The sequence below is a fragment of the Melanerpes formicivorus genome, unplaced genomic scaffold, assembly GCF_026170545.1.
Source record: "Melanerpes formicivorus ecotype bairdi unplaced genomic scaffold, bMelFor1.0.p_v2 SCAF_28, whole genome shotgun sequence".
Taxonomy (NCBI): domain Eukaryota; kingdom Metazoa; phylum Chordata; class Aves; order Piciformes; family Picidae; genus Melanerpes; species Melanerpes formicivorus.
The window spans coordinates 911178-929431 of record NW_027142380.1 but is presented as its reverse complement, the minus strand read 5'-3'; the positions used below and the strand labels follow the sequence as shown (position 1 = coordinate 929431).

Here is an 18254-nt window from a genome sequence, read left to right as displayed (position 1 = left end):
CCGCGCTGCGATTCCACGGAGACACCGCAGGGCTACGGCCGCCGGTATTCCGGGGCCGTGCCGGCTGAGCCCGGCATGCGCGTTTTGCCGAGAGTTTGCCGCCTCCTGCTGGGGTTTGAGGGCGGGCGAGCACGCCTCGGGCCCTGGGCGCCCCTCGACTCTGCGAACCCCTCAGATCCCCTCAGATCCCAACCATCCCTGAAACTGAGCCCTCGCACCCTGGGCACTCTTTGGACCTACCACCGGGCCCCCTCTCCCCAGAAGGCAGCCCCTCTAGCACAGCACAAGAGACTCTGCAGGCCACGTCTTGTGATATCAGCCTTCTTGTTCCTTAGAATTGAGCATCCAGGCCTCCCCGAAGAGAAATACTTCCCAGACCTTTCCCTCCTGCAGGGTATGTTTGCTCCTGGCATGGTGTATGAGAGGTGTTCATCAACGTAAGTGGACAAGGCCTTGGAGGTCAGTACTAGATCAGATGTTGGAACCATTTTGCCATGGAATTTGTTAAAGGCTGCAGGCCTTGGTGTTTTTGTGACACAGCATCCCTCCAGCTTTAATGAGGCACCAGACCTCCTAGACACTGAAGTACTTGGAAAGCCATTTGCATTTAAAACAGTTAATGGGAACAATATGATTGATAGCGGTATCTACCTCTAAAATGAGAATTGCAGCAGGATATTTTACCTCTTGTAGCAGCCTTAGCTGACATGTTCATAGCTCACAGGTTTGGATCACTGTTGCCCTCCGTGGGGGTAAGAAGTAATTAGTAACACAGAGGATTTTCTAAAGGTACTTGGAGGTCAGCTTGAGTCCTGCAAGTCAGACACTGCAGGTGAAGCTTGAAATTCAAGCATGCTTGAGTGCTTTTTGCATTTTGAACAAAGACAGCTTGTGTATTAGATAAATACAGAAGCATGTGGGACAAAGCTGCCTTAAGAGATGTTGCCCAATAACCAGGGACTGGTACCTTGGTTTCAACACATGAAATGTAGCCACAGATACAGTGTGCCCACATTTTTGCATGCCCAGAGAAGAGTGAAAATACCAGCTTGCTTTGCTTCACTTATGCCAGTTGTACAGTGATGGTGGCAGATCCTTACCAATGTAGTTCAACTGCACACCCAATTTCCAGTAGTGCTGACGTAAGTAACTTAGGAGTGGTTGTTCAAAAGGAGAAAGCATAGAGAATGGGAGACAGTATCTTCTAGATTTGGGCAGAATATGAGCTAAGTATAACTTTGGCAGTGTATCAATAAGCAATTGTTTGCCCCAGGAATTACTGTGTGAGATTGCCAAGTAAAGCTGACTTGAGGTGGTCTGAATGAAGTAAGAGTGAAATAGATTTGACTAGAAACGTGTGCTCTGCAGCATGGGAGAATATGCAAAAGTGATTCAGCTGAAAGTCAAGACGAGGGAAGGAGACCAAATGGCAAAGTGACAGATTGCTGCTGTGGGAGAGCTGTTCTCAATGGGCTTTAGTTTAATGTAGACACTGAACAGCCTTCTTGTCCAAGAGTCCCCCTGTTTAGTATGCGACTATAGAAATTAAGCCAAACAAAGGAACACTTTGATCATATCTTTTTTACATAATGCTATGTAAGAAATAGCATTTCATTCCTTAGTGCAGCTCCAGCTCATAGTGTTAAACTAATGCAAAGACAATATAGCTTCTAAAATACACACTATATATATATACACACACAATTTAGCCACAGTCTTAAGGGCATAGAAAACCAAAGTCCATCAGGCAGTAGAAAATGAATGTCAATTAAAATAGTAGCAGAATAGATATAAATATGCTTTATAGAGAAATCCATCAAAGGGTATGACTGCCAGAAGTTCAAATTTACCATTCCCTCACATACCCAAGTTAAATCATTTGAACAAAGCATTCCCAAACTGATGGTGGGAATTTGAATCAGCTTATTTCCTCTGCTACTGCTGTAACAACCACTAGGCTGCCCTAATTAGTTCAGATTAAACAGGACAGTCACTACTAATTCACTACTGTTGCTGCAACATGTTCCTGTACTGCTTAAGCATGAAGACAAAGGTGGTGATCCCCATGGCAAGGCACAGCAGTGAAATCTGGTGGTGGATACCAAGGATGGTTACTCAAAGTAGTCTGGTACCCTAAAGTACTAAAGTCTTTGCAAATAACTCTATCTTAGCAATTAGATTTTGCCTTGCTTACTCTGGGGGCAACCAAATAGTTCTCTATGAAACATTACAACATTAGTTTCTATGTACAAGTTCAACAGCTAGAGGCACTGCAAGAGAACTTTTTCCTAACTAGTCAAATCTGAAATTTGTGTTTTGGCCACTTCTGATCTTTGTGAGAGAAAGCTGCTAAACCACAGCACAGCAGAGCGTTGGGAAAAAGTTCTACACAAACCAGGGCCATCAGGCTACTTCACTGTTACTATGCAATAGCAGAAAATAAATGTACACTGGCAAAATGTCTTAGAGAAAAACAGACTAGACTGCCATCTCATGGATAGTAACTAATTTGAGATTGTTCCAAGTTTATGAAGGAAAAAAAACAATCCTGCTGCTGTCACACTTGGGGAAAGCAGATGGATTTGTATCATCTTCCTCTTTGTTAATAGTCTGCAATAATTTATTTTCAGGTTCTTTATTCCTATTGAAGAGATTCAAGGAAAGAAATAAATTATGCCCTAATGCCGTGTCCAACAGCCAAGTTCAGGTCAGTGTCAGCAGAAAAGACCCCAATGAGCTGCTGCTGAGCTTTCTGTGCCTTTCAGATGGATGTGGCCACTATCCTCAACTCCTAGGTCTGTTCAGGGAAACAGGGAAAGTTCTAAAGCACCAGTCTCTTAACTACTTGGTAGGGATCAATGTGTCAGGAGTGTTTTGTACCTTTAAAACAGTAGTACTGGTAGGGTACTATTTCTCCTGTGAAGTGTTATTCCTGCTTGGCACATTTCTGTGCAAAAGCCAGTGAGAGGGAAGAGATGGAAGTGTTTTTCCTAGTTGAGGTTAAAACAGCAAGTATCTTCTGCATGCTGCCTCATTTGCTCAGTCATCACATTGCCTTTCATCAGACTTTGACAGCAGCACATTGTCTCTGGCCAGTTCACTCTTTGGTTCAAATGTTCATTATTTTGACAGTATCACTGTTATTTAACTTCCAACATGCTTTTTTAGGTCTTCTCTTGGTATAAGAGGCTTTTAAAATACAAATGGGGGTATCTAAGTCATCTTCAGAAATAAAAACATTCTACATAGTAAGTAAGCATTAATCTCGTCTACTAAGTTTCTGAAATAAAAGCTGGTTTAGTAGGAGTTCTTCTGCTTTTGTATCTGGTGACTGTTGTATCAGAGTTTTTGGGAAAAGTGTTAAAAAACCCCCATAAATATAGCAGAAACATGCACTTGGAGAATTATGACAGCATTGTCTAAGCCAGTAAAAGAGTAATTTCAGGTGTCAAGACATCAGCGAAGCGTAACCATCATTATTTATCAACTTCAGCAATGCTTCTCCACTCTAATTTGCTTCACAGATTTGTAAGTAATAGACCTCAGGTATGCAGCAGCCATTATGACCCTGTGAACTACTCTCCACCACTCTGCACCAGACACTATTTTGCACTTCCTAAAGGCAGGAGATTGAGCAGGTAACAGATTCCCTAAAACTGTTCTGTACTCAGCAGCAGAGGGCCTGCCATTCCAGCACTGTCTCTACAGGTAACACTGAACTTATTGTACCTCCAAACCAGAAGCTAGCTAGGGAGTCAATAAAGGAGGAGTTTTTCTTTTGAAAGTAAGCCATTAATACACTCCAAAGTTCAAGTGTAAGTGGCAGAATTCAAAGTATGCACTAAACTAGTAAGTACTGCCAAGAAAAAGAATGAAACTTTAATGAGGGGGGAATTAAAAAACCACACCAAACCAAAACCAGAGAACCAACAAGGCAAAAGTACATCTGTGATGTAAACATCTTAGGTCTCCAGATTTATTTAGGTCTACTTCAGAAACTTGTATTTTCCAGATGTGGGAAAATAACATTCTGGCTGAGAAGGTAATTATATTTCAGTTACTTAAATCACAATTCTTGCTTGTCTTTTTGCTCAGTTTAAGTCACTTGTCTGTAATATGACAGCATATCATCTAAACTTTGGTACAGTGGTTCCTGATTTTGAGTGTCACTGCTGGTGGTCTGCGCTGAAGGTGTCACATCTTGGGCACTACAGCCACAGGCCTGCGTGCCAGGTGGCACATCTTGGGCGCTACAGCCACAGGCCTGCGTGCCAGGTGGCACATCTTGGGCGCTACAGCCACAGGCCTGCGTGCCAGGTGGCACATCTTGGGCGCTGCAGCCACAGGCCTGCGTGCCAGGTGGCACATCTTGGGCGCTGCAGCCACAGGCCTGCGTGCCAGGTGGCACATCTTGGGCTCTGCAGCCACAGGCCTGCATTGGTGGTGGTGCATGTTGTGCACTGTAGCTGTATGCTGGCATTGGAAACGCCACATCATGAGTGCCATAGCCATAAGCATGCATTGGTGGCAGCATGCCTTGAGCACCATAGCCATAAGCCTGTCCTGGAAATGGCATCTCATGGGTGCTGTAGCTGTAGGGCGGCACTGATGCCAGCACATTTTGAGCACTGTAGCCATAAGCCTGCATCAGTGGCGGCGCAGCACGAGCACCATAGCCATAAGCCTGTGCAGATGGCAGTGTATCCTCATCATCACTGCTGTCATCCTCTGATGATGATGGTCCATCTTGAGTGGCACCGCCACAGGCTGCTGTTGATGCTGGCTTGTGAACACTGCTGTTGTGGGCCTGCACTGATGGTGGCACACCTTCTGTGCTCCCACTGCTGGCCTGTGCTGATGGCATCTGTTGGTTTTGTGCTGTCTCCATTTCTGCTTTTTCAGAGGAGCTTTCAGGACTGCTCAAGTTCCGACTTCTATAATTATCATCTTTCTTTTGTCCCATGAAGTAATCAGAAGGTGGTGCAAATTCTGGATCTCGTTCATCTCTGAGTTCTTCCTGTTTCTTTGACCATTGCCCAAACATCAGTTCTGGTAGAAACAGGAAAAATGGTACATTGAATATAGATTTTAGGGTCTGAAGATCAGTCAGAAAGGAAGAAAACAAATCAGCAAACAGAGAAAGTTCAGTTGTCTAAAGCCATTTGGAGTTACTTTTCTATTGAGTGCTAGATTGCTGGCCAGTCCACTTTATTCAGAGAGCAAGAACAAAACCATTGAGCATTAAAGATAACCACCATCCTCTATAGCTCATCCTAGTCACTTTAAGACCTTTTAGCAATGTCATCATTGGTTATGAGAAATGAGTAATTAGTTAAGGGTGAATCAAAAGACAAACCAATTAAAGCATTAAGACCTTAGTTATTAGAAGATGGCTATGGTAAGATTATCTCTAGTGGACACAGGCAAAACCCAGTAACTTCCTTTCAACAGAAGTGGTGGATACTCTAGTTACTGTGACACCTGCTGATTTCTGACTGAAAATAGTTCTGAAGTACTGCAATGGAATGACAGCTTGAGATCACCATACTTAAAAAGATATCTCCAAAGCCTACTCCAAAAATGTCTCCTAAATCTACTCTCTAAAACTAGTAAAACTCTTCAGTATTCATCTTCTACCAAGACTTCTGTAAGAAATACGTAGAACATTTGGATACAGAAGGGCTACACATTTGTCTGATGTAGCAAGATAGTCCAAATCAGAGCAGGATTTCTTCCTTTGCTTGGATACAATTATGAAACAGTAAGGAGGAAAGCATTTAAGAGAGTCCTCACTTCCTGTTTTGTTTATCCCTTCTTATACTAATTTAGATGCTCGTGTTATGTTTATGTGAAACACAGTTATTTGACTTTTAGAATAAGCCGTCCTCTGCTTTCTGACTATAGTATTTGTTGTGCACTTGAACACCTGCTTGGGTCAGTCACATACCAGGATTTCTCAAAGGCAGGGAAAACAGTGTCATAGCAAAATAAAGATTGAACAGATGGGACCTGTGAGTTTTTAAAGGAACAACAAAGTTTCCTCTCACAATGATTTTCATTAACTGAACACAAAGACAACCATCACTTGATGTTGTGACAAGGACAGTGCTTCAAGGTGGGACTTCGGCACTGAAGTGGTCTCTGCCTGTGTCACTTTTTAGTATCATGCTGTACTCATTTCAGTTTAATATATCCTACCATCACATGTGACAAACTACTGAAATACAAGAAAAGATCACACTGAAAGGTAGTAAATCTTGTGAATTATGAAACTTGACATTCTTTCTGCCAGCCTCTCTGGATCATCCAGAAGTGGAGCAACTCATATAGGAAAAAAAAGAGGGACATTACAGCAGCTACTGGCACTAAGGCACACTTTGTCAGTCATTGCACTGGACACTAGACAGTCATCAGTACAAAGGGAGAAAATATTTCATTGCTTCTCAGCCTAACCATACTTGTCTCAAAAGAGAAATGAAGGGAGCACACTGCTTCCAGACAATGCTTCTTTATCTGCATTTCCTTACCTTTGCCTTTATCCCACTCTCGGACATAAGGCACACCAGGTTTTGTATCTCTTCTCTCCTGGATGACCACCTCTACCTTCCTACTTGCTGCAGTAACTTTGGGAGGTTCTGGTTCTTCAGTAGCACCTTTCAACTCTGTTGCAAAAAGAGGTAGTAGTTTTTGTTCAGTAACAGATTAAAATCTACATGAACTTCATAGGAGGAACAGGAAACAAGAGTTATTTGCATTTATAGAGCTCACACTTGTTACCTAATTCCATTGTAATAATGAAATGCATTGAGTGGGGAGGTGATTTTTTTCTTAATTACAACATATTAGTTTAGAAAAGATAATGAGCAAGCCAGATAATCAGGAAGCACATCTGCCAAGAGCCACTTCATTAGCTTTCTAGTTGTATCAAAAAGATTGCTGAAAATCAATTGCCTAATAATCCAAAAAGGAGTGTGCTGAGTGTTATATTGAAGATAGAAAATTGGGTAAAAATAAGAACATTAGCATGTTATCTCCATTTCATTTACTAGGGAAAACAATTTGCATTCTTATTGTTCTGAACAACAGTAACAGTTAGCAGTGGCACATTAGTGTTCTTCATTTCCAGAACACTTCACAGTTAATCACATGCATAGAATTCTGACACTGTGAAATATTAGCCACATTTCACAGCAGGAGATAGACAGTACAAGGGATTAGAACTCAAATTCATCATCCTAAATCCTAAATTCAGATCAATTTACAAACTGCACTCTGTATATCCTATGATATAAAAATTAACTCATTATTACTTTTTATTCTATTTCATCTTCAAAGAATAAAGACAGTAAAATTTCAGCAGCTTTAACCTCAACCTGCATGATTCCTGCTTTCAGCTATGAATCAAAGCAAACCTACAATCTCCATATCACATTTCCACTTGCATTATTAAGCTATTGATGACATTTTATATTTACAGATATATGAACTCCATCTGAACAGTTATACTCATTGTATATATAGAATACATAATACCAATACATTCAGTGTCCGAGCCTAAATCAGTTGTACTTGTCCATCAATCGAGATGAAAGAGCAAGTATTTCACTTAAAAAGGCAGATCATACCTCCATTCTCCAGTTTTTGTGCCTCTTCCTCTAATCCGGCTTCCCTTAACTTCTTAACCTTCCGTGCTCGGAGTTTAGACAGCCTTGCATCTAAAGCAGCCTTCCTTTTCTCTTTCAGCTGTTCCCGTTTAGTTCTTTGATCGAGTGTCTTCACAGCAAAGAAAAACATGAATTAATCTGCCTTTGTTATTACAACAAGTTGCAATCTCTGAACAACTAAAAGCAATCTTTATCAAGTTCCGAGTTTGAACAGGGAAAAAGAGGTAAAATTTTTTTGGGGTCACCTGCAGGCATCACCTAGAACAAGAATTCTACAACAAATCAAAAACAATGACCACTGAAACCTCAATTTGCTCTTTGAACTCATACCTGCTCTCTTAGCATATCGAGTGTTGCCCGTTGCTTATTCCTAAGTTCTTTGTCGCGAGAAAAGGCAAAGTAACCCACACCAAGCTGTCTCGCCTCTGCAAAGAAGAAAAATCAATACACTTAAAGTACTCAGTTTATAATTGACAGCACCTACAAGAACCATGCCCCTTGCTTTCAGACACAGAATTACTCCCAATGACATATACAGCATTAGTAAAAACTAGTGGCTAAAATGAGCTTGTTTTAGCTGATGCATGACAGTATCACAGTATCACCAGAGTTGGAAGAGACCTTGAGGATCATCGAGTCCAACCTGTTACCACAGACCTCCTGACTAGACCATGGCACCAAGTGCCACATCCAATCCCCCCTTGAACACCTCCAGGGATGGGGACTCCACCACCTCCCCGGGCAGCACATTCCAATGACAAATTACTCATGAAATGAAGCTTCCTGATGGAGGACACAGGAAGAGAGAAAGAAATCTGAAAAACATATCTGAGAAAAAACACATCTCAATTTACACAGTGGTAATCTGAATGGTTGTTATGCACGTGGCTTAACACATACCTACGTTTTGCCATACAGGCACAAGAAGCCACTTTCCTTCCTCTGAAACTAATCTCTCTGCTGAGAGAAAGATAAATGATATAAAGTATGAGCTATACCATTTTCTCGAATGTCCTCATAATGTATGGGGCCCATAGGTTTTCTGAGGGCTTCTTCTTCTTCTTTTTCCCACTGCTGTCGCTGAAGCTCTCTTATCATATCTTCAGATAAGAGAGTATTCCCATCAGGAACTTGGCTAATTAGGAGGGGGAAAAAAAGTAAGTTAGAGATTACAGAGCAGAATTTACCAGTTTTACAGTATCAGTGGAAGTATGATTTGGTCTGATCCACTACTGCAGTTTTTACAAACCACAGATCATTGTAGGCACCGCTGTGATGCAGCATTGATGGTTATGTAATGTGCATGGTGGAGGCAGGAATACAGAACTACCTCTGAAACAAGGTAGGACATGTCATTGGAAGACTTAAAATCATATCCTTTCCTAGAAGCTTTATGAACTCATTATCAAATCACATAATGGGAGATGACAAAAAAAATTATCACTTTTATTTACATCTGTTCAGATTCTAGCAATAACATACTGCAGCATTTCAGATTTCACAAAGATACCTGAAATATCAAAAAGCTAGCCATCTGTTTACCCTAGAAGACCACAGCAAATATTAATACCCACTATGGGCAATATTTTTGTTTTATCAAGAGAAACAGTGGGATATTTTTCTTTTATTGCCTTGCTAAAGCGCGTTTTGCTGACCAACTGTCATCCCTGTCAATGCAGAGTGCCATTTCAAAGCAATCCTGCTCTCCATCCTCTGTTTACAACACAGAGAACACACTACTGGGTTGTTAGCATGGAAGAATTTTCATTTCAGCACCAGTAAGGGGTTAGTTGAGATGCCTTTAGACTATTTCCTTAAAACAGCTCTCAGTGCTGCCATAATGATTTCAACAGAAGAACTGCTAAACAGCTGTTTAACAGAAGAGCAAACCCAAACAGAGATCAAACCAATTCACTTTGAATGAATCTGGAATTGCTAAAGGCTATCAGTAGTTTTCAGGTTAAACAGAACCAGGAATCACTTATCTGGAAGGTATCATCAAATACAATTTCCATACAGGGACTAGAGTTATAAAGGGTGCATCTAATAGGAGAGAGATTCCTACATCAGTTTATTACAACATTTCTCTGCAAACTGCGCTCTGTAAGTGGCATCTTAGATTTAATTGGTGTTTACGTTAAAAAGTGTCCCTCAGTAGTTTAGTTAAAATTTCATTTGCACTTTTATTTGATATCCACAGTCTCCATTCTGCTGCAGCTTAAGAGCAGTACACCAGCCATGTATTTCAAATAGTCAGCTGCCAAGGTGAAATAAGATAGAAGCTCTAGAATCCCATCTGAATTTATAAGAGACAGTTTTGATAAAATCATAGTCATGCACAATTGCTCTATAGCTACTCTGGCCATGCACAGTGTTGTAAACACAAGTTTGTCAAAAGTAAATACAGACAACAACAGTAGCATCAACAATTATGGACTGAGAATGGAGTAACAAAGTGCAGCCTTTCTTCCTTCTCATTAAAAGTGTCTGTTAAATACTGCAAGGAGCATGCACTTCCACTAAAGAAACCACACCTTTTCCCTTGAAGTTCCCGATCCATTTTAAGAAGACTTGGCAAATCCTTCTTCATACAGCGTCTAGACCGGCCCAAGAAATCAACATAATCAACCCTGCAACGAAAGCAAAGGAAATCTGAGGCAAAACTTATGTGCAGATTCACAGAACTCGACCAGAGGAGAGAAGCAGTTAGACTTTCCAAAGAGTATCCATGTGTGACAGTTTCTTCTGGGTTTGGAGCACAAGCCCTATGAGGAGAGGCTGAGGGAGCTGGGGTTGCTTAGGTTGGAGAAGAGGCTCAGGGGAGACCTTATTGCTGTCTACAGCTACCTGAAGGGTGGCTGTAGCCAGGTGGGGGTTGGTCTCTTCTCCCAGGCAACCAGCACCAGAACAAGAGGACACAGTCTCAAGCTGCACCAGGGGAGGTTTAGGCTGGATGTTAGGCAGAAGTTCCTCACAGAAGGAATGATTGGCCATTGGAATGGGCTGCCCACGGAGGTGGTGGAGTCACCATCACAGGAGGTGTTTAGAAAGAGGCTTGATGGGGTGCTTGGTGCCATGGTTTAGTTGATTAGATAGTGTTGGATGATAGGTTTGACTCGATCTCAAACGTCTCTTCCAAGCTATTCAATTCGATTAAATTCTATTAACAGACTCAGAGATTAAGAGGACACATTCTGGACTGGGCATATAACAGTTTTACCTCAGACATTTACCCAGTTGCCCATTGAGCTGCAATGTTTGCCTCAGCAATATGATGATGTAGAAAAAAAGTTCAAAAGTTAGTGCCATGTAGTTTTCAGATCAAAATAAAACTGAGCCTCATACTTGCTTCCCATGGTGAAAATAATGGTGTGGCATTGACATCTTGGGGGATATGAAATTGCTACGATATTTCAATTATCAGTCTAAAGCTCATTTAGAATAGGCTGACAGCATTCATTCAACTGGCATAACAACAGCTGACTAAAATGTAAGCAAAATGTTCCTTTGCAGCACATATTGTACTTCAACTCTTTAAAGCACTGAACACTCAATTGACAGTGGTCGAAAAAGCAGTTTAGTGCTACAGTTATTGTTCTGTAATGCTAGAAAATTCTTTAGCATCAAGCTGCCTCAATTATCCTGTTCTAAAGAATTAACATTACATCTGAAAATGTGTGACTGGCCATTTAATTCTCAAAAGCCAAACTTTTAATGTTAACTGTGCTTTCAGTCTTCCACGTAATTTCTAAGGATATCTACAACTTAATATATAGAATCATAGAATCAGTAAGGTTGGAAAAGACCTCAGAGATCATCAAGTCCAACCTGTCACCCAACGCTTCATGACTAACTAAACCATGGCTTCAAGTGCCATGTCCCATCCTTTTTTGAACATCTCCAGGGACAGTGACTCCACCACCTCCCTGGGCAGCACATTGCAATGGCCAATTACTCTTTCTGTGAGGAACTTTCTCCTCACCTCCAGCCTAAACCTCCCCTGGTACAGCTAGAGACTGTGTCTTCTTGTTCTGCTGCCCTTTGGTTTTTATTAGAACGTAGGAGAAGTCTGCATTCTCTGCAATAATGACTGCAGGATAATTAGTATTAATTATGCTAGCACCCAAATATCGTCATATGGACATAGCCTCACTGGGATGGATGAAACAATAATAAGTGAGATGTAGGCACTGATAGAAAAGCACCATATGAGTGGTGTCAGTTTAAATTTCTCATACTTTATGGATATGAAAGCACAAAGCAGTTTGAGCCCATTGCTGGATCACTGAGAGACTCATCTTGAATTTCAGTAAGAAGCTGGTATAGGTGTACTTGCCTTTCCAACCCTTCAGTCTTCTTCTACTCATAGATTTGTTTTCCAAATTCATTCTGAAGCATTTCACTGAAGATATTATATTGGCCTAATACAAACTGGAGAACAGGGCCACTCCTTTTCATACTGATTACTGCTCTTTTAAACTGATTATCAAAAGTAAAACCTCTGTTCCATAAGCACCCTAAACAAATGGGCAAGGAAAATGTTTAGTCCAACTGGTTGCACGATTATTCCTAACACCTTGGAAGAAAAACTAGTAGTTACTTGGAATGTCATGGAAAATGGTCTCAGACTATTTGCCATGCTGAGGTTAAACTGTGGAAGAGATGCTGGAAAACTCTGTTCTTTGTCCAAGAAGAATTTTTCTCCTTTAAGAGGAAGTCACACAATGAAACACCACTGCTCATCGTGTAAGTAATTTGCCACTAGAGAAGGGAAGGTGGACACAATAAACCCTGCCAGGTTTTGTTAGAGTACCTTTCAATTCAAAGCATCCAAGTATAAAATTGTATCAATACTGTGATCAGAACTCCCATAAACTATGCGAAAAAGTAAGGGACAATATTACAACATCTCACTTAAAGTACATTTCCCTGATTGGTATCTTTCAAAATCCTGGATGTAGACTGTACTGCAGGGTCACCTACATGGAAAGGAAAGGAATGTGAAGGACATGAAAGAACATCACCACCTCTTCTCAATGGGTGGTATTACTGAAAAAAAACCCCAAATACAACAACTTGTGCTGCTACACATACTTCAGACAACAAAATTATTTTCTCATGCAATTGTCAAGAACCAGACTAGTCAGGACACTTTAGCCTGACCACAAACACCAACCATTCTTCATCTGGGTCCTCAGGTGGTGGTATTTCCATTTCAGGTTGAGTTTCCTCATCATCTGTCTCTTTCTCTAAAGTCTTTTTAGCAGCTTCGCTCTGATGCAGCTCCTGTACTTCATGCTGTTTGTCTATGATCTTCTGAGTGAAATCCACTAGGTACAAATCCTCAGTTTCTTCATCTAAGGCAGAAAATCAATTCTTAGAGAAAAGCCATGAAAAGAACAGAACTGAGCACAAAATCAATACCAAATAGCTACAATCAGCTTTTCAGCTGCCAGCAATGCCCTTGACCACACTACTGGGAAATACTTAAATCTCATTCAGTGCCGAACAAATTCAGAGCTATAATTTTGGCTCCACACTGATAACCTCTACACCTGAACAGAAGTTTTAGGGTATTTTAAAGAGCAATTAATCGTTTATGTACAACACAGAAAGGTTGCAGGCTTTGCACTAAAATATTCTCTGCTCATTAACTATTTCAGAAGCACAGGCTTTATGTCACAGTTCAAATCCTTGTTTGATGCTTAATGTTTGGTGTGTTGCCAGCAGATAAGCAACCACTAGAGTACCTTTCTAAAAAGTAGAAGTGCTGGGGTCATGTGGACAAAGACTGACATTAGCAAAGAATAATAACAAGGAGCTTTGGATCCTATGTTAATAATTACTTCTTGCAAGGGACTGAATGAGTAAGAGAAGAAAGGGTCAGATAAGAATACTTTAACCCTATCAGCTGCCTAACTGGCATTCACATATGGATCAGTCAGGTTCTCCTCCTGCTCCTCTTCTCTTCATAAAGGTCCAAGATGCAGGCCATAACAACAGCAATGCAATCCAGAAGGTAGATAATGGAGAATAAATTTACTTTGTTTTTCTAAGATTCTGGTTTGAAAACCAGAATATATTCCACCCACTGAATGAATGGGTGAAATGAGCCACTAGCGCTCTGCTAGGACAGGCTGTCCTTCAAAAAGTAATTTTGTTTTCTCTAGCACCTATAGTTTTCTCCTTTTCTAAGCAGAATAACCCATGTCAGTCATTTTGTAAAGCTGCAAAAAAAGCTTTCCCATGCAAGAAGACAAGCAGTGAATTCAGGGTAGCTGCTGTAAACCACCAAATAGTCAGAAGTGTCTGCCAGCTTTTAGGGTGAACTGTACAGTTTGCATACACATATCTAATATATGTGCATCAAATGCTCATTTAGACCATTTTTTTTTCACCTGGAAAGTCGCCTTTTGTCATTTTCTCATACAGCTTTGCTTTCTCCTCTAGTTTCTTCCTGAAAGAAACAAAATAAATAATCCCATTGCAATCCCACCCGTGCCAAACAGTTCAAAACAACCTGTACAGCCTTAGCTACATGGAACAGGAAAGTACCAGGAGTGCTTGAAATGCTTACGAGAAGCTGACATATGCCTGGTTTTTGTTTTGAACCTTAACTGACATTTCTGAAGATACACAAGATACTCAGTTTGAATTTATACTGGAAATAATTTTAGTAGAGTTACAGAATTATCTGAAATGTAATTTGTTAGGCAGTGCGACAGTTTCAGGCTATGCCTTTAAAAGTCAGCTGCAGATTTTCAAGCGGAAGAGGGAAGAAGTATAAGCAAGAATATGATGCACCAAGTATTCCACCAATATCTAACTACTACAGTCTGTCAGATAAATACTGAAAGCTAGACCACTCTTTGCAGGTATGAGATACTGAAGTCCTGTTCTACAGGAGACAAAAAAAAAAGAGGAAAAAAGAGGAAAAAAAGAAAAGAAAAAACATAATGTGGAGTTACATGTAACCTTAGAAACTGAAGAGAAAACCTTAGCTAGTTTCTGGAATGGCAGAAGACAATTTTGAAGAGCAAGGAACTGCTTACAGAAAAAACAGCAAATGGCTTATAAACTGCATTTGCAACATGTATCTTATTGCACAGCTGGCCCAGTTAGAAGGTGAGGTAAATCCTGCCAAAAGAGTGAGCTGTTTTCTGTCAAGTCCAAGAAACAGCCTGCTGCTGTAGAATTTGGATCTATTGCTGCCCTTAATTCTGAAGATGGCTTTCAAAAAGTAGTAACCTGACGTATTTATAGACATCTATGATAATGTGCAGGCAGGTACCTGAGAGCCTGAGACTGCTGGGATGCAATCTGTACGTTACTCGTAAAGAAAGCACAGAATTGATGCTGGCCTTACTGGTTGGTCTAACGAGAACTGCTTGTCCAAAAGGTGCATTATTTGCTTTATGTGCTTTTCTAAACAATGAAAAACAACTTCTGCAAAGCATTCCTTTCTTGCAAAGCCTAAGAGTTACCTGGATTTATCTAACATATTTTCCTCTTCGGCCTTCTGCTCAACATCTTTCTCAGCTCGATTTGCAACTCCTGTGTTTTGCTTGGTCCAGACACTTGGTTTCTGTGGAGTAGAATTTCAGAACAACAAATATAGAAATAAAATATTTTGTAATCATTATGATTTCAGTATTTTAACTCCATAATGCAAACTTTGGAAATCAGTTATGAGAAAGTGTAAATAACACCTAAAAACATGTCTGACTTGAGACTACAGCTATAGCGGTGTAGGATGCAGCAGGTATGTCCTCAAATTACACACATTTCAGCAAGACATAGTTAAGAACAGGATGAGAATCAAATAAAAAACCCCCAAAACAACCCAACCCAAAAAAAAAAACCCTAGAATTGCACTCAAAAATCTATTCTGGCAAAGATGTTAAGGTTAAGAATAAAATTAACAATAACAATCTTGCTGATTAGGAAAGTACTAATAAAACCATGGATTTTTTCCTATGACCTTCATTTCAGATACAAAATAAACACAATAATTTTGCCTGTTTACAGCATAACACTCTAAATGCTTCATGTCCTCCAAATATGGCAGCAATATTGTATGGTACTACTAGAAAGCTACTGAAGGAATAAAACCCCAAGTGCAGTAATACATGAGAGAGAATTGTCTGTTCATTATTACACACTGCAACACAGAGGAACAGATAGCAAAGCATTTATCAAGAAGCATGTTTCATCCTCCCATCCTTCAAAGGAACACACAAAGACTTGGAGAAAAAAAGAAGTGTCTTCTCCTACAGTTAAAGAAACTGTGGCTCTCTGGAGAGCAAAGATTAATTAAAGGATTTTGATGGCCACAAGCATGAGATAAGTTTTCTGCTGTGCACGAGAACCTCACCTGGAAAGAAATTTAAAGAACATCTTCATCATGTTAATTTTGCATTTGAAAAGTAACAGACCTCAGAGTATTTATTTATTTAGGTCTGTGTGTTAAGTTCCTACTTTAAAAAGAAAGATTGACAAAAACAGCAATGGAAAAATGTTTCTACCTTATTAGAAGGTTTGGGCTTTGCAAAGATACCAGAATCTTTCAATAGCTTTTCTTTCTTGAATTCTTCTTGCTTCCGGAAGAGTTCTGCTTTGAGATCTACCAACTACATCAACAACAAAATAAACAGGTCAATGACTAAGAGATATCACACGAATATATACATCAGCTGCTGTAACAAAGTGACACCTGCATTTCTGGTGAAACAATCTAGCAGTTATAGTTAGGTGAGCATTTGATTGCATTCTTATGTGGAACTTCAACACACTGATCCGATTGCAATCACTCTTACATTTACAGCAAACGATATATGAAAAAGAAAGACTGCAGATAATGGTTAGAGATCTAAAAAAAGCCCCAAAGGTACCCTTGATCCTTTGATACATAATGGGAATGAGACACAGAATTCCAAAGAGATATTTTCCGTCTTCCTAACGACAAATAGAAAAGGATTAATGAAACAACACTGCTGAATCGAAAACTTCTAACCACTAGATAATTAACAAAATCCTGTCTCAGAAAAGAGCTGATAAAGTTACTTTCAGAATATCTACAGGCTTTTCTCACGGGTTTACTCTTTAGATTTTCTTTCTGCCTTGTTTTTTTTTTTTTTAAACTATATAAATAGGATAGCCCTCTGTGACCAAGGGCCATTTCATTAATGAACATCACCAGCAGCAAAATTACCCTGAAATTAGATTAAAATCCTGGTCTGAAAGAGGGTATTGTGCCACTTTCACACAAATTTCACTTGTGTACATTATTATATAGGAAAGTGGAAGACTTTGCCATTACTATTGTTATCCCAAACGCTAAAGCATTTGCTTTTCGGGTCACTGCAACAATGACGCGCAGTGCTGTAAATGAATCCTTCCCCCTCACTCCCCGCTTCTAAAGATAGAAGGTTAATTTGCCGACACAACCCCAGGCCCGAGCTGCACGGCCTGGCTGTCCGGGCCTCCCCGCCGGCGCCCGCAGCTACGGTAACGAGGCATGCACGGCAGCTCTCAATCCATTATAAGCCCTTCGACGGGCCCTCCCGGGGGGCTGGATGAGTTTCTTTTGCTTCTTCCCGGTCGCAACCAGGTTCGCCGACTCACCGAGGAGGCGGCGACATCCAGGGGCTTCTTCCTCCGGTCCATAACGGCCTCCGCTCCTCCAGCAACAGCATTCGTCGTCCGCTTCCTTCTCCGCTTTGCGGCCTATCGTAAACCGACGCGCTTTTGCGACAGGCTGGCGAGCGGCTTCCGCCTGCCGCCATGTTGGGAAGGTCAGCGGAGGGTGGACAAGGTGTGGCGGGGCGCTGCGCTCCGCAGCACGGCGCGGCGGTGCTGTACCGTACCCCACGATGTCCTTGCCTCGGTCACCCCGAAGCTGATTGTGTGCTGCAATCGCAGGCACTTCCAGCTTCAGAACCTCTTGCTGTTCCCGCAGGGCAGCTTACGAGCAAGCCCAGCTCAGCCTGGTGTGGCTCAGTGGTGGCTGGCGGTCTCCTGGGCAGCAACTCCCCGGGCAGCGCCACAGCTGTGTGTGAAAATAAGGGGACCTGGCGGGCAGAGACTGAACTCTTCCTATTGGACATGACCATGTGTGGCCTGGGGGCTGGAGCTGCCAGTGAGAGTGGTGTGGATGATCTGAGGTTGCTGGGCTCGTGGAGAGCCACTGTAGACAGAAACAAAGTAGGGCCTGGCAAGAATGCAGGCTAGCCCAGGGCTGGGTTTGGAGCTAAACAAAGGTTGAAATTTAGTCTCAGCAGAGAAAAAAAATATTAATTAATAAATCTCTGTTCTGGCTTTATTGATAGATGAGTGCTAGGGAGATAAGACCTGAAATGCTGCCGGGAGCTGATGACAGCTGTGTCCTTCAACAATGCTGGCTTTAGCCCTGTGACCGTTGCCCTCTGGGCTGCCTTGCTGAAGCCATGAACTTGGGATGAAGTGCTGTGGCTGTCCTGCAGTCCTTGGAGCTCTGCCTGCATGGATCCATGCAGAGGGAGGTGGGAGACAGTGAGCCCCAGCTTTGCAGAACTGCTAAGCGTGGTCCATAATAGCCAAATATAAACCCAC

At 41.4% G+C, this 18254-nt stretch overlaps 1 protein-coding gene across 1 annotated transcript; it reads right to left on the bottom strand.

Moving 5' to 3' along the window:
- Window positions 1–3854: 3854 nt before the first annotated feature.
- CCDC174 (coiled-coil domain containing 174) lies at window positions 3855–17377 on the bottom strand. The gene is made up of 11 exons (XM_068154134.1): window positions 17289–17377; window positions 16190–16294; window positions 15149–15249; window positions 14063–14121; window positions 12841–13021; window positions 10199–10294; window positions 8663–8799; window positions 7995–8089; window positions 7626–7773; window positions 6528–6662; window positions 3855–5049 (listed from the first exon to the last, which is right to left on the bottom strand). The coding sequence occupies exons 1-11, from the start codon at window positions 17328–17330 to the stop codon at window positions 4097–4099; spliced, it is 2052 nt and encodes a 683-aa protein (XP_068010235.1). The 5' UTR covers window positions 17331–17377; the 3' UTR covers window positions 3855–4096.
- Window positions 17378–18254: the final 877 nt, after the last annotated feature.

Bases quoted from the DNA above. Each gene is read 5' to 3' on its own strand.
- CCDC174 (XM_068154134.1), bottom strand. From the start codon at position 17,330: ATGGACCGGAGGAAGAAGCCCCTGGATGTCGCCGCCTCCTCG. The intron at 14,122-15,148 runs GTAACTCTTAGG...TGTTTCTTTCAG, and splicing joins AATATGTTAGATAAATCCAG to GAAGAAACTAGAGGAGAAAG. The intron at 8,090-8,662 runs GTATAGCTCATA...TCTTCTTTGCAG, and splicing joins TGAGGACATTCGAGAAAATG to AGGCGAGACAGCTTGGTGTG.